The sequence below is a fragment of the Arachis ipaensis genome, chromosome B03 (assembly GCF_000816755.2).
Source record: "Arachis ipaensis cultivar K30076 chromosome B03, Araip1.1, whole genome shotgun sequence".
Taxonomy (NCBI): domain Eukaryota; kingdom Viridiplantae; phylum Streptophyta; class Magnoliopsida; order Fabales; family Fabaceae; genus Arachis; species Arachis ipaensis.
The window spans coordinates 17296881-17309663 of NC_029787.2; the positions used below are offsets into that span (position 1 = coordinate 17296881).

A 12783-nucleotide genomic window follows, 5' to 3' on the forward strand; every position below is an offset into this window, starting at 1 on the left:
CCTATATGAGTTTAAATTTTTACTATTCACAGTTAAGAGTAGGACGGTTCTATGCAAGTTATTATAGAATAAAATGAAATAAAGCAAAAATCTATCTTTATCCATATGTACTCACCACATTATCATCCCTAACTAATTTATTTATAAAAGTCTAATACTCTACTAAATTTATCAATAAATAAAAATAGTTTTGTATCTATCAAAAATAGTTTCTAGACAAAAATATCCAGATATTAAATTTATTCATTGATAACTTTGTAAGCTTTTTAAAATTCAACGAGTAAAAATGGTAATTCATTCAAAAGTCAAAACTTTCATGCTTTCTCTTCGACAATCCAACGGTTCTTAGTCCATTTTATACTTCCATCGAACGGTTGAAAGTTTCAGCATGGCAATGCTGATGCAGGGCCAAGATGTAATTAAGTTATTAACTACCGAAGCTACCACTCCACATGGCATTCAATCTATCACCTGCCTGGCACGTGACCTTCCCTGATATTGTAGCTGGCATTTCCATGTCTCTCTCTCTCCCTCTTCTCTGAGGACTCAAAAACAGTGACTCACTCACTGAGTCAAATCGGTAAAAACTGAAAGAAACAAAAAAAAAAAAAGAGGGTTCTTTCCAAGTTATTTCACTACTTTTCCTTTTCAACATTGCTATCCATATTTGTTTTTGTTTCTTTTTTGCATTGAGGATTGTTCTGTGAGATTGTGGATTTAGGGAAGTGTTGTTAATGTGCACTTTGGAATTCACTGTGTTGGTTAGTTTCAAGCTTCAAACATGAAGGAGTTGCATTCTCTGAGTCTCCTTCAAATTACTCTGTTTCTTCCTCTTCTTATGTGTATGTTTTATTTCTTGAATATATCTGCATGACCCATAATTGCTAATTTCAATTCTTGTTGCATTAATTGCCCTTTATAGTTGCAAGTTTGTATCTTTTGTCGTCTTTGTTCTTAAATTTCTGTTAGATTATGTAATGGCATTGCAATAAGCATTGGAATTAAGTTTGCATTTGCAGTTTCTTGTATATTGTGATGTTTTAAATTCAAGCTGAGTATTGTATGAAGCTTTGTGTGTGTTGAAGGAAACCTAAAATTACTATAGGTTGGAAATTCTTGAAGAGTAGAATTGTTCAACATGAAATCAAGTAGAATAGTATAGTATTGATGTTATAGATTTGAGTAAAACCCATGGTTAAAGAGGGAGTATTGGTCCAATTTTCTATGGCAGTGTTTATCTTATTGCAAAAGAATGAAAATGTGCTACCAAAGTAATAGGCAAACTCTTTAGAAATGTTAGGTCCCTTTTTTTTTTTTTAAATTAAAACCATTTACAATAAGAAATGAAGAACTGAATGTCATTAAAGTTGGCCTGCTATTGTTCTTTATTTTGGGCTTGTACTTGATGAACACTGAACACAAGTATACTTGTTTCGGTATCTTAGACTTTAAGCATGTGTTTGCGAGTTGAAGTTTTTGGGGGAAAGTTTGGAAGGGTAAAATGGACTTCACCTTACACTTGAAAGCTGTTCCCTTCTCTCCATTTTCCTCTAAAATCAAAACTCACAAACATTTCCTTAGTCAATGTTGGAGTGTTCCATTTTTTTGTAAGAAATATCACTCTTTATGATGTAATTTAATTTGCCTCTAAGCAGGTATGAACAAGTCTCAGGGCTCTCCAACCAGTGGTACAAAATATTCCATTTCGATCACAACGAAGGATGGCATGCTGCCTCTTGATATCTCTCCAAGTGCACAGCCACAGCCATTTTTGCCTCTTTTAGCACCTTCGCCATTGACGCCTTTCAAAAACTATTCTATGCCTCAGTTTAAACTGTCAGGTACAGTAAACTTTTCCTTTTCAATTTTCTAGTGTGGGATCATAGGTTGGGAATTTTCATTTGATAAAATCTCATTTTCACATGTACTTATAACTATTTAACACATTATGGTTGGTGTGGTGAAATTAAGGGAAGTTTAACTGGATAAATGGAGATTAAGTCTATTGTGATGCAATTATATCTTAGAAATGATTTTGACTTACTCATTCATTAGGAAAATTCGGATATCCTTGCAAATGTGCTGACTTTGCATTTATTCCTAACTTCATCATATGATTAAATCCATTATCATGAATGAGACTATAAATAGCTTCTTACCAACGAACAATGAGATCACTTTATTTTTCCTTCACCACATTATTCCCCTCGTCATAGTAGTGTTTTGAGGTTAATCAGCCCCAACCCCATCATCAAAGGATAATTAAAAACAAGTGAACAATCCACTGTAAAAATTTATCTTGAAATGCTTTGAGTTGCCACTCCTTTTAGCTGTTAAGATGATCTAAAGTTCCCTTTTACTTGCAGGTCTATGTTCATTAAATTTCTCTGCTGCCGAAGATATAATGACCACAACTGCTACTGATTGCTGGACTTCCTTTGCTCCATTTTTGGCGAATGTACTATGTTGTCCTCAATTTGATGCCATGCTGTTGGTCCTTATTAGTCAATCAAGCAAATTCTCTGGGGTACTAGCATTGAACACAACTCATGCTCGGCATTGCCTGTCTGATGTTAAGAAGGTCCTTGTCAATCAAGGAGCAAACGATGACTTAGGGAAAATATGTTCAGTCCATCCAGTGAATCTCACTGAAGGCTCGTGTCCTATTGTATTTGTTGATGAAGTTGAGAGCATTGTTGACTCATCAAGACTTCTGACTGCTTGTAGAAAAATTGATCCCGTAAATGAGTGTTGCAACCAAGTTTGCCAAAATGCTATAAATGATGCTGCAAGGAAAATAGCCTTGAATGATATGTCGAACTCAAATGGTAACCATAGCTTGCCTGGGAAGACAACTAGGATCCAAGATTGTAAGAATATTGTCCTTCGTTGGCTGGCTAGTAAACTTGATCCATCGGCTGCAAATAGTGTTTTTAGAGGTCTCTCAAACTGCAACCTAAACAAAGGTTAGTAAAGGGGGAAAACGAAACTGAAAATAAGCCCTCGTCTATCATGTTTGATTATTTAGTACTCTCTTGTCTAATTTACTGAAATATGAAGCATAATCTAACATGTTCATGTTTAATGTTATTGTATCACTTGGCTCAGTTTGTCCGTTGGTTTTGCCGAATGTCACAAGTGTAGTGAAAGAGTGCAGAAATGATATAAGTAACCAAACAAGTTGCTGCAAAGCCATCAAAAGCTATGTGTCCTATTTACAAGACCAGAGCTTCATAACCAATCTGCAAGCCTTGAAATGTGCTGCATCACTGGGCAAGAAGTTGCAAAATGCTAATGTCTCCAATAATGTGTATAATCTTTGTCGAATCGGCCTCAAGGACTTTTCTCTTCAAGGTTGGCATTGTTAAATTTCCCTTGCTTAAGAAACAACTACCTTCTTTACAAAATAAATGTTTGTTACATTTGACTAAATTGGTGCATTGGATAATGTATCTCGATGCAGTTATGTCGAAATATCTTGGTTTTTCAACATACCAATTTAGTCCAAGGCCACATTTATTTTGAAAAGGACGAAGTACTATTTTGGTTTTTGCTGAGTACTGATACTGCTACTTGTTCTGTTCTGCAATGTATTGTCGATGGTCGTTTGATTTTCTCATGGATATGGATCAGTTGGATCACAAGGTATCTCTTACAGCATAGATTTTTATCTTGATATATATTTTTCTTTACCATCCTGTTGAAACAAGAATAGTTTGTACTTCTTTTATTGTTCCCTTTTGTCATCACAATAAGAGTGTTTTTTGACATGCTATTATTGTTTAATTTCGGTTAAGCTTGAACCTGTACTGGGATCAAATTTTTAAAACAAAAGGCTTAAATATGTTTTTAGTCCCTGTAAATGCAGATTGTTTTCATTGTAGTCGAGTTTAATTAGTGGAAAAAATCTTATGCTTGTTACTTTGATAAGTACTATACATTAATGGGAAAAATCTTATGCTTCTGAAGATTGCATCTAATTTTCCCTTATCATATAGTATCTGAACTTAATTAATTATTTCGATTTCATGTAGAATCTGGCTGCCTTTTGCCGAGTCTGCCTTCAGACGCAGTATTTGATAAATCGTCCGGTGTTGGATTCATGTGTGATCTTAACGACAACATTGTAGCTCCATGGCCTTCATCATCATTGTCGCTGCTTCCGTCCTCATGCAATAGAAGTATGTGTAAGCTCCATGAATATTTTCAATCAAATACATAAATAAATATTCTGTTACTCTTTTCGCTATGTCTAAATTTATTCGTTTCTTGGACTCATGCAACTGCAGCGACGAAACTTCCATCGCTTCCCACAGCGACGTCTTCACAAAATGGTAAGAACCATTGTCTACTCTGCTGAATCAATACAAACTAGTTTTTCAATATCTGATGATGTCTTCACTTTCAAAGAAACTAGACTCATCTGTTCTTGCATACATGTTTTTGTTTTAGAATGTCTTACATGAAGGTCAACAAACCAGTTTGACTTTTTAATTTAATTTGATGCTGATTTGCTTAGTTATGAGATTCATGACCCATTTTATGAGAGGAAGGGAAAGAAGGCTAACAAACAGTCATGGATTGACTATAGTCCACTAATTTACCCCTTTGGCATTTCCATCAAGGATATATCTTGATTGGTGCAACTTTTTCATAGATCTCTCTTTCCTTTTTTTTCCATTTACTTTAATAGAAAAAGTTTCACAATTTAATATATTTCTTAAATGGAAGTACTTGCATCATGTTGATGGAGCAATTTACAGTATCCTTAAAAAAAATATATATATGGTGTATCATGTAATATAAAGTAAAATATTTAAGCTTTGAAGAAAAATATAAGCAGAGAATATGATAGCATCACAATAATTCTTTATAATCCTTTTAATAATGCGATCACACTGATGAATGTCTAACTTATATTTCTGCATTTGATTCAGGTCTTTACATTAATAACTTGGTTCTACTTCACCTCTTTACCTCTTTAATACTTTTCAAGAGGCTTCTTTAACATTGGAGTTCCTTTGGCTACCGGAAAAGACTAAAAGCCCTCGTTCGTATCCAGTTATCAAATTGTTTATATTGTTAGCTAGTATAGAAATTCTGCTGAGATAGTCCTTCTAGTACAATTTTTTATTGTATTACATTACATTAGCACATCATTGTTTCAATATTCTTTGAAATTGTAATGAGTTCCCTTTTTCCCCTTAATTTATAAAGATATTCTATAAATATAATAATATAGAAGTATTCTAAGTTCATTTTAGAATTAGCAACGTTCCGTGATTTGTTGTCCTTTTGCAATTGATAATGGTGACAATACATTGTTGGAGAATTATGTGTGTTAACTGTTAAGAATGTGGGATTTGGATAGAGATAGACAGAGATAGAGATAGATAGAATAACAAAAATGATATATGAATATTAAAATTCAATCATTGCATATTTGTTTCTATATAAGTTGTTGCAATTATTTTTCCAACAATATATGGGGAATGCTAGGGGGACAATGACTTTGTTGAACAATATGAACAACCATTAATCAAATAAAAATACACTGTACCTCCAAATTAATCCTCTAAATTTTAATATTAAAATAACCATCTGTACACTAGTAAAATGAACATCCGATACATCTATTGTTTACGTTGTTTAATATTTTCATTGTTTACCTATACTTTTCCTATAATTAATGGGTAATGCTAGGTAGATAAAAAAAGTAGTCAGAATTTACTTTATTTAGCATTAATTAATTGTCACAACAATTAATAAATACTAAATAAGGCAAGTTATACTTGTTTTTGGCTGATTTTCTTTGGTTACCAAATATTTTCGATAATTAATATGGATTTTGAAAATCAGATTGAACTGGCAGTTAACCTTGAATTGACCACACAAGACCTGTCCGATTTAAGATAATTGTTTGGCGGCAAACCGATTAAAACTGAAAAATTAGTAAAAAATTGATTAACTAGTCAAATTAGTACGATTTTTAACGGTTTAAATAATAAATTACAATAAATTATTTTTTAAAATATATATTTTATTCATAAATATATTATTTTATTATATCGATTCAGTTCCAATTAAATCTCGGCTAAATCTTCAAATCTTTAAAACTTTAATTTTGTCGGTTTGATTTTCTAAACTTTGATAATTAGAGATAAAAATAAGGGTAATTCATTTTTATAAACCAAATGGAAACTAAAATTACCTGAATCCCCCAAACGAAAAAGCGTTACCTAAATGTCTCAATCTATAAATTTATGTAAATCGAATTTAATGAATTTGAATTAGATTTGTTAGTAGTAAATCGAATTTAATGAATTCAATTGACTTTATTTCGGGTTCAAACATAAATCGAATTCAATGAGCATTACTTTACATGACACTAGTAAATCGAATCAATGAGCATTAATTTACATGACACTAGTAGATCGAATCAAATAGCTTCGATTTATATATGGTACTGGCCAATGGTAAATCAACTCCATAGCATCAATTTATACATGGTGCTATGAATTTTTGTTTTTATTTTTATTTTTAATACTTTTGAGTTTTTATTATTATAAATTTTTGGTGTAACACCCTACCATATAAAGTCTTATACTATAGTCATAAAACTGAGGTGACGAGGTATTACGACCTCTAAAATAAAAATATATACAGATAGTAATTGAAAGGATATAATATATACGAGGAGTCTTAAAGAATAGGTAAAGCAAAATCGCGAAATTAAAAAGCACAACGCTCAAAAAGTAATGTAACTTGCGTACTAAGAAAGCTATGGTTCACTAACATATATATAGAAGACAAGAGTAGAGAGCCAAGGGTACAAAATAACAAGCTCCTGACTCAGTCTACGAAGCTAAGGAGAATATTTACTTACATATATACTTAACCCCGAAACTCGAAATACATAGACAATAAATCCTGGTTCTCCATAAACCTCTAAATAAAAATATATAAGAGATTAATTGAGTATCCAGCTGGATTCTGGGATTCTGATCTGAGATTGCATCGCAGTTAAGGAAACAGAAATGAGTTCAGAACATCTACAAGAAAATTAAGTTAAATAATTTTTCTTCTTGCTTATATTTATATAAATTATTTTTAGTTTGTTCTTTTTTTTTTAGTTTAATAATGTTTTTTTTTAGATAATGCATATTTTAGAACAAGTGAAATGAGAAGAACCGGTTGATTGTAGAAAGAGAAAAAACTTTTGGCTTTTTTTGAAGTTAAAGATTGGTTTCTGATATATATTTAGTGGTTCTCATATTTTATATGCTAAAGTTTTTGCTTCTTTTATGTGTTGTTATGTTAATATAAATTAGCTTTTCATCTTTGAATTATTGATGTCCTATTTCTTTTTCGGTCTTTAACTAAATAAATAATTAGTGTTGTTGTTTTACTTTTTTTTTTTCCACCATTTGCTTCGCACCGAAACTCTTAACTCTTTTGTTTTAACTCTTAAAATGATATATTTTTAGACATTTAATTTTAAAAAGCTTCTATGGTAAAAGGTGAAAATTTCTATAAAATTCAATCCAATGCACTTTCTCTATATTGAATCTAACCATCAAGGATCTCATCTTTGCCTTTCCACCTTACTCCTTTCATATCACTTACATATTTTGTTTTCCTCTTTTTTTAATTAAAATTAGTGAGAAGCTTATTCTTATTCGTATTATTATACACCACTTGAATTGAACTTGCATGTTACTTAGATTTAGTTATTTATTTTTTGTAATTTTTGCTATAATTGATTGAGTTATTTAGATTTAGCTTTTAGTTTTAGAATTATTGATGTCGTATTTATTCTTGTGTATTTAACTAGATAAAAAATTAGCTTGTGTGTATTTTCATTAGAAATATGATATATTTTTTCATTGAAAATCTAAATATATTTGGTGGTTTGGACTGTTGATATTTATTTTATTTTGACTGGTGATACTATATCAGTTTTTAATCTTTTTATTATGAATGGCATATTTTTTTTTTATCTTGAAACTTATTTTCTTCAATTGGGGACTCTTCGATGCAAATGGTGCACCTAATTACATTTTACACTTGACTGGATCAGATGCACTCTTAGCAAATGATATCAGCAACCAAACTTACTGCATTGGAGAGGAGGGTGTTGATCCGAAGATGTTGCATGCTGCACTAGATCGGGTGTGTGGACTGGGCAAAGTGGAATGCTCTGCTATACGGTAGGGACAACCATGCGATGAACCAGACAATGTGATTGCACATTCAACTTACGCTTTTGATAGTTACTATCATAAGAAGGGAAAGACTGCTGATTCCTGTGACTTCAATGGAGTGGCTACTATCTCCACTATGGATCCAAGTATGGTGCTATATGCATTTTTTAGTTTAATTTAGCATTGATTACTAAATCTCTATAGTTTAAAAGCTCTAATAAAGTTCTTTTATTGTGCACAAATTTTCAATTAGTCTCTATAGCTTAAATATGAATAATTAACTGATTATACTGTGCATACATACCCAAACATGAAAACATATTATTCTTTCAAATAAAAAAATTACTACCTTGAATTTCAGTTGCCTAATAAATTTTTTAATAAACAATGACATGATCTTTTATTATTTCATTCACTATTATCATTATAAACTTTTTTTTTGTTTGGTTTGTTTTTTCGTATGTTAATTGGCAGGTGAAAAATTTTTTTGATTATTTTTACCTCAATATTAATTGCTGGAGGTTGAGGTGAGTTTCATTATTTTTCAATTTTTTATTTTTTCCAAAATTTTATTCTGTTTAGGTGGGAGCAAATTTCTAATTTTTTACTTTTGCATATCTCTGAATTTTATTTTATTATTTGATAAACAAAATCTTGTGAGAGTTTGCTTTGATTGAATTTTTGGTATGGTGGCGTTATTTATTTTATTTTTATTTATGATGCTAAATTAGCTTTTCATCTTTGAATTATTGATGCCTTATTTCTTTTTCGATCTTTGACTAAATAAATAATTAGTGTTGCTGTTCTGCTTTTTTTTTTTTTTTCTCCAATAATAAAGGGGTTAGTTTCTTTTGTTTCTTCTCCTACTATTCTAACTTTTAAGGCCTTAAATATTTTTCATCTGAATCTAGCTATTTGTGTCTCATATTCGAATCCAATGATTGGTAACTTGATTGGCATGGAAGATCAATATTGTTTGAGTTTTGCAGAAAGAAAAAGTTTTGTCTTGCCAATCCATGAATATATCATGGAAGTAGTTATGTGAGGATTTTGGGTTTATTTAATTTATCCACTTCGATGTGTTTATAAATAGATTCAGTTTTTCTTAGTTTAATCACATCTTGCCTAATAATTTTTTTCAATAAACAATGGCGTGATCTTTTATTATTTCATTCACTATTATCATTATAAACTTTTTTTGTTTAGTTTATTTTTTCGTATGTTAATTGGTAAGTGAAAAACCTTTTTGATTATTTTTACCTCAATATTAATTGCTGGAGGTTGAGGTGAGTTTCATTATTTTTTAATTTTTTAATTTTTCCAAAATTTTATTCTATTTAGGTGGAAGCAAATTTCTAATTTTTGACTTTTGCATATCTCTAAATTTTATTTTATTATTTGGTAAACAAAATCTTGTGAGAGTTTGCTTTGATTGAATTTTTGGTATGGTGGTGTTATTTATTTTATTTTTATTTATGATGCTAAATTACTTTTTCATCTTTGAATTATTGATACCCTATTTCTTTTTTGGTCTTTAACTAAATAAATAATTAGTATTGATGTTCTGCTTTTTTTTTCACCATTTGCTTCATATTGGAACTTTTAACTCTTTTGTTTTAACTCTTAAAATGATATATTTTAGACATTTAATTTTAAAAAGCTTCTATGGTAGGGGCGGCTGTTTACTACATATCTCTAGATTTATATCTATTGTTCTTAGTTTAGTATCTATAGAAAGGATTATTTATTGAGGGCCGTGAATATCTTTCGCTAGATGTCTAGATATCTGAGGTCACTAATTATCTTTTAAATTTTCATGTACTTACTTCCAAAATTCAAATATCTTAATTGATATATGTTTATACATAAAGCCATAACCCATTTGTTGATTCATAGTTTTTTCACATTTCTTTGGCCTATTGTATTACTTTTTTATAGAGTTTATTTTATTAACTGAACTCTATTTTTTCTTTCACCCTTTTAAATGTATATCTTTTTTTTTGAGCTCAATTTTTGAACTTTATTGATGGCCACTTTGTTTTTAGTATTTCATTACATAGATAGATAATTATCTTGTGTGTAACTTCATTGGGAATATGATATATTTGCCATTGGAAATATAATTATATAAGAAGCCTAATCAAATAATGATATCTATACTAAAAGGTGTCATCATCTAGGTCTACCACTCCTAAATCTATGTATAGGTTTTCTTTTTATTTTTAGTTCTCGCTTTTCTCTAGGTGTTACCTAATGTTATCTTTGTTATGTGTCTCTTCTCTCTCATCCTCTTCTCATCCCATCCTCTCTTCTCCTGTTAACTTATAATTTATATAGAAGATAACTTAGGGTTAATATAGCTTACCATTTATACACCTTATTTGTGTATCAATTGTTGTTTGCTTAGGTCCTATATATAGGATTATTTAGTAGGACCCGCAAATATCTTTCGATTGATATCTAATGTCAATCAACACCAATATCTTTCAAATGTCTATCTTGCTTCTTTTTTTTCCCTCCCAAAATAAGGGTTCTATGGATTTCGAAATTCAAATTACTCAATTAATTTGTGTTTATAAATAAAGGCAGAACCCATTGATCATGGCCGATTTTTCTCATATTCATGTTGCTATTGTATGTGTTTCTTAGTTGCTGTTTAATTTACTGAAATCTGTTCCCTCTTTCATCCCTTTAATTGCATTTTAATATGACAACTGCCATGGATATGGTTAATAAGATTAATCTTGAGAAGGAAGCATGGAACCTCAAAGTTAGGGTGATTAGGCTTTGGACTGTTCCAACTTTCACTGGTCAGCTTCTCCCAAATTCCATGGAGATGATTTTGGTTGATGAATCTGTGAGTTATAGTGGTCTAAATCTATTAAAATTTTTTGACTCTTTGTTTTTTGTATTTAGATGTGTTTCTCCTTGCCTTTTTTATATCGAGGTCTGAAATTTTGTTTCATTTAAATTTGTTTTTCTCTGTATTTGATTTGTCATTTATCAGATTTTTAGTATAATTTATGTTGATTGGTAGGGGTGCAAGATACAAGCTACTGTTCGGAAGACTATGATTTACAAGTTCAAACAACTTCTCTCCGAGGGTCAAGTATATGTAATGAAGCTCTTCTCTGTTGTGCCAAACCAAGGATCTTATAGGGCCACTAGGCATCAGTTTAAGTTGATTTTCCAGTTCAGGACCACTGTTAGGGATGCTATCTGCGATTTTATTCCAAAATCTGCTCTTACAATCTCTCCATTCACTGAACTTTTGGAAACCAAAGAGGATTCCGATTTCTTAGTTGGTATGTTGTGCTATTTGCTCATACTTATTTTTTGTCTGGAATGATTGCAGTCTTGTTTTTTTGTGATTTGTAGAATGTTGCTTTGTTGTCATTATTTCCTAATAGTTTTTTTAATATTTATTTGAGATGTGGTGGGTCTGTTGGTCTCTGTGTCGGAAGAGAAAGAATATGATAAAGATGGAAAGAAGATGAAGATGGCTGTGATGGAACTTGCTGAAAATGAGTTAGCGTTCTTTAATTTCTACCTCTTCCTCTTATTGAGATTCTTTTTTGTTTTCGGTGTGTTTGTATGGTCAAGTTTCTAATAGTGTAGGTGATTTTGTTGGTTGTTTTCAGTCACAGGATTCGGTGTGCCTTATTTGGTGAATATGTTGACGAACTTAATCGATTTCTGTCTTCTGGGTATGCTGAACAACCAGTTGTGATTTTACAGCTTGCCAAAGTTAAGGTTTTTAGAGGTTTGTATCATGTAAATTTTCATTTCAGGTGTGTCAGTTATCCAAGTTCACTTGGTTTTACCACTATATTCCTGTAACCAATGTATATATATATTTTTAGGTAAAGTTGGACTTCAGAATGTTATGTTTGCATCAAAGCTTGGATTTAATCTTGACATCCCAGAGGTGGCAGCTTTTAGGAAAAAGTATTTTTTTACATGTAGTTTCTGTTGTGTTTTTTGTTGTTGTTGCTGTCATTGTTTACTTATTTAAGTTGGTGCTGTATTTGTTAACAGTTCTATTCCACATGGAGTTAGTGCATCCCAACCCATTGGCATTGTTGGATCTGGAAAAAATATCGGAATAGAAGAAGATTTTATGAAGCTCACACCTAGGTGTACTGTGAAGTCGCTTGATGATAACAACCGGGTTGGAACCAGTTTAATTTTTTTTTAATCATGTTTACTCTTGATAATTTGTGTTAAATTTTCTTTTGCTATTCATTAGTAAAAACTGCTTTGTTTTTGTAACCATGTTAATGCTTTTTTCCTTCTTTGTACTTGAAAATACTATGATGTTAGTATTTATTTTAGTTTTTCAGTTTTAGTTTGTATTACAACTATCTTTGGTTATAATGTCTTAACATTTATAGACCTGGTCTTATATTTTTAGGCTGAAACTTTTGTTGTACTAGCGAAAATAGCTGAAATAGTTGAGGATGGCCCTTGGTGGTACTCTGCTTGTGTGTGTGGCAGAGGTGTTCAGGCAGAATCTGGGATTTACTTTTGTCAATTTTGCAACATCCATTATATATATATTTTTTAGGTAGAGTTGGAC

The 12783-nt window shown here is 31.0% G+C and overlaps 2 protein-coding genes across 3 annotated transcripts; both read left to right on the plus strand.

Moving 5' to 3' along the window:
* Nucleotides 466-5261, plus strand: LOC107629964 (uncharacterized GPI-anchored protein At1g61900). 2 transcript variants are annotated; one of them, XM_016332937.2, is made up of 8 exons: nt 467-842; nt 1656-1841; nt 2367-2966; nt 3109-3354; nt 3634-3645; nt 4035-4181; nt 4290-4334; nt 4938-5261. In XM_016332937.2, exons 1-8 carry the CDS (start codon nt 782-784, stop codon nt 5006-5008), a joined length of 1368 nt encoding a protein of 455 aa, XP_016188423.1. In that variant the 5' UTR covers nt 467-781; the 3' UTR covers nt 5009-5261. The 2 variants fall into 2 exon arrangements, with proteins under 2 accessions (XP_020973969.1, XP_016188423.1); XM_021118310.1 differs by lacking the exons at nt 3634-3645; nt 4035-4181; nt 4290-4334; nt 4938-5261 and adding an exon at nt 3464-3608 and having other exon boundaries at nt 466-842.
* Nucleotides 11217-12059, plus strand: LOC107632704. Its single transcript, XM_021117534.1, has 3 exons — nt 11217-11509; nt 11636-11732; nt 11846-12059. Exons 1-3 carry the CDS (start codon nt 11275-11277, stop codon nt 12042-12044), a joined length of 531 nt encoding a protein of 176 aa, XP_020973193.1. The 5' UTR covers nt 11217-11274; the 3' UTR covers nt 12045-12059.

Bases quoted from the DNA above. Each gene is read 5' to 3' on its own strand.
- LOC107629964 (XM_016332937.2), top strand. From the start codon at position 782: ATGAAGGAGTTGCATTCTCTGAGTCTCCTTCAAATTACTCTGTTTCTT. The intron at 2,967-3,108 runs GTTAGTAAAGGG...CACTTGGCTCAG, and splicing joins AAACTGCAACCTAAACAAAG to TTTGTCCGTTGGTTTTGCCG. The intron at 4,335-4,937 runs GTAAGAACCATT...CATTTGATTCAG, and splicing joins AGCGACGTCTTCACAAAATG to GTCTTTACATTAATAACTTG.
- LOC107632704 (XM_021117534.1), top strand. From the start codon at position 11,275: ATGATTTACAAGTTCAAACAACTTCTCTCCGAGGGTCAAGTATATGTA. The intron at 11,510-11,635 runs GTATGTTGTGCT...TATTTATTTGAG, and splicing joins GGATTCCGATTTCTTAGTTG to ATGTGGTGGGTCTGTTGGTC. The intron at 11,733-11,845 runs GTTAGCGTTCTT...GGTTGTTTTCAG, and splicing joins ATGGAACTTGCTGAAAATGA to TCACAGGATTCGGTGTGCCT.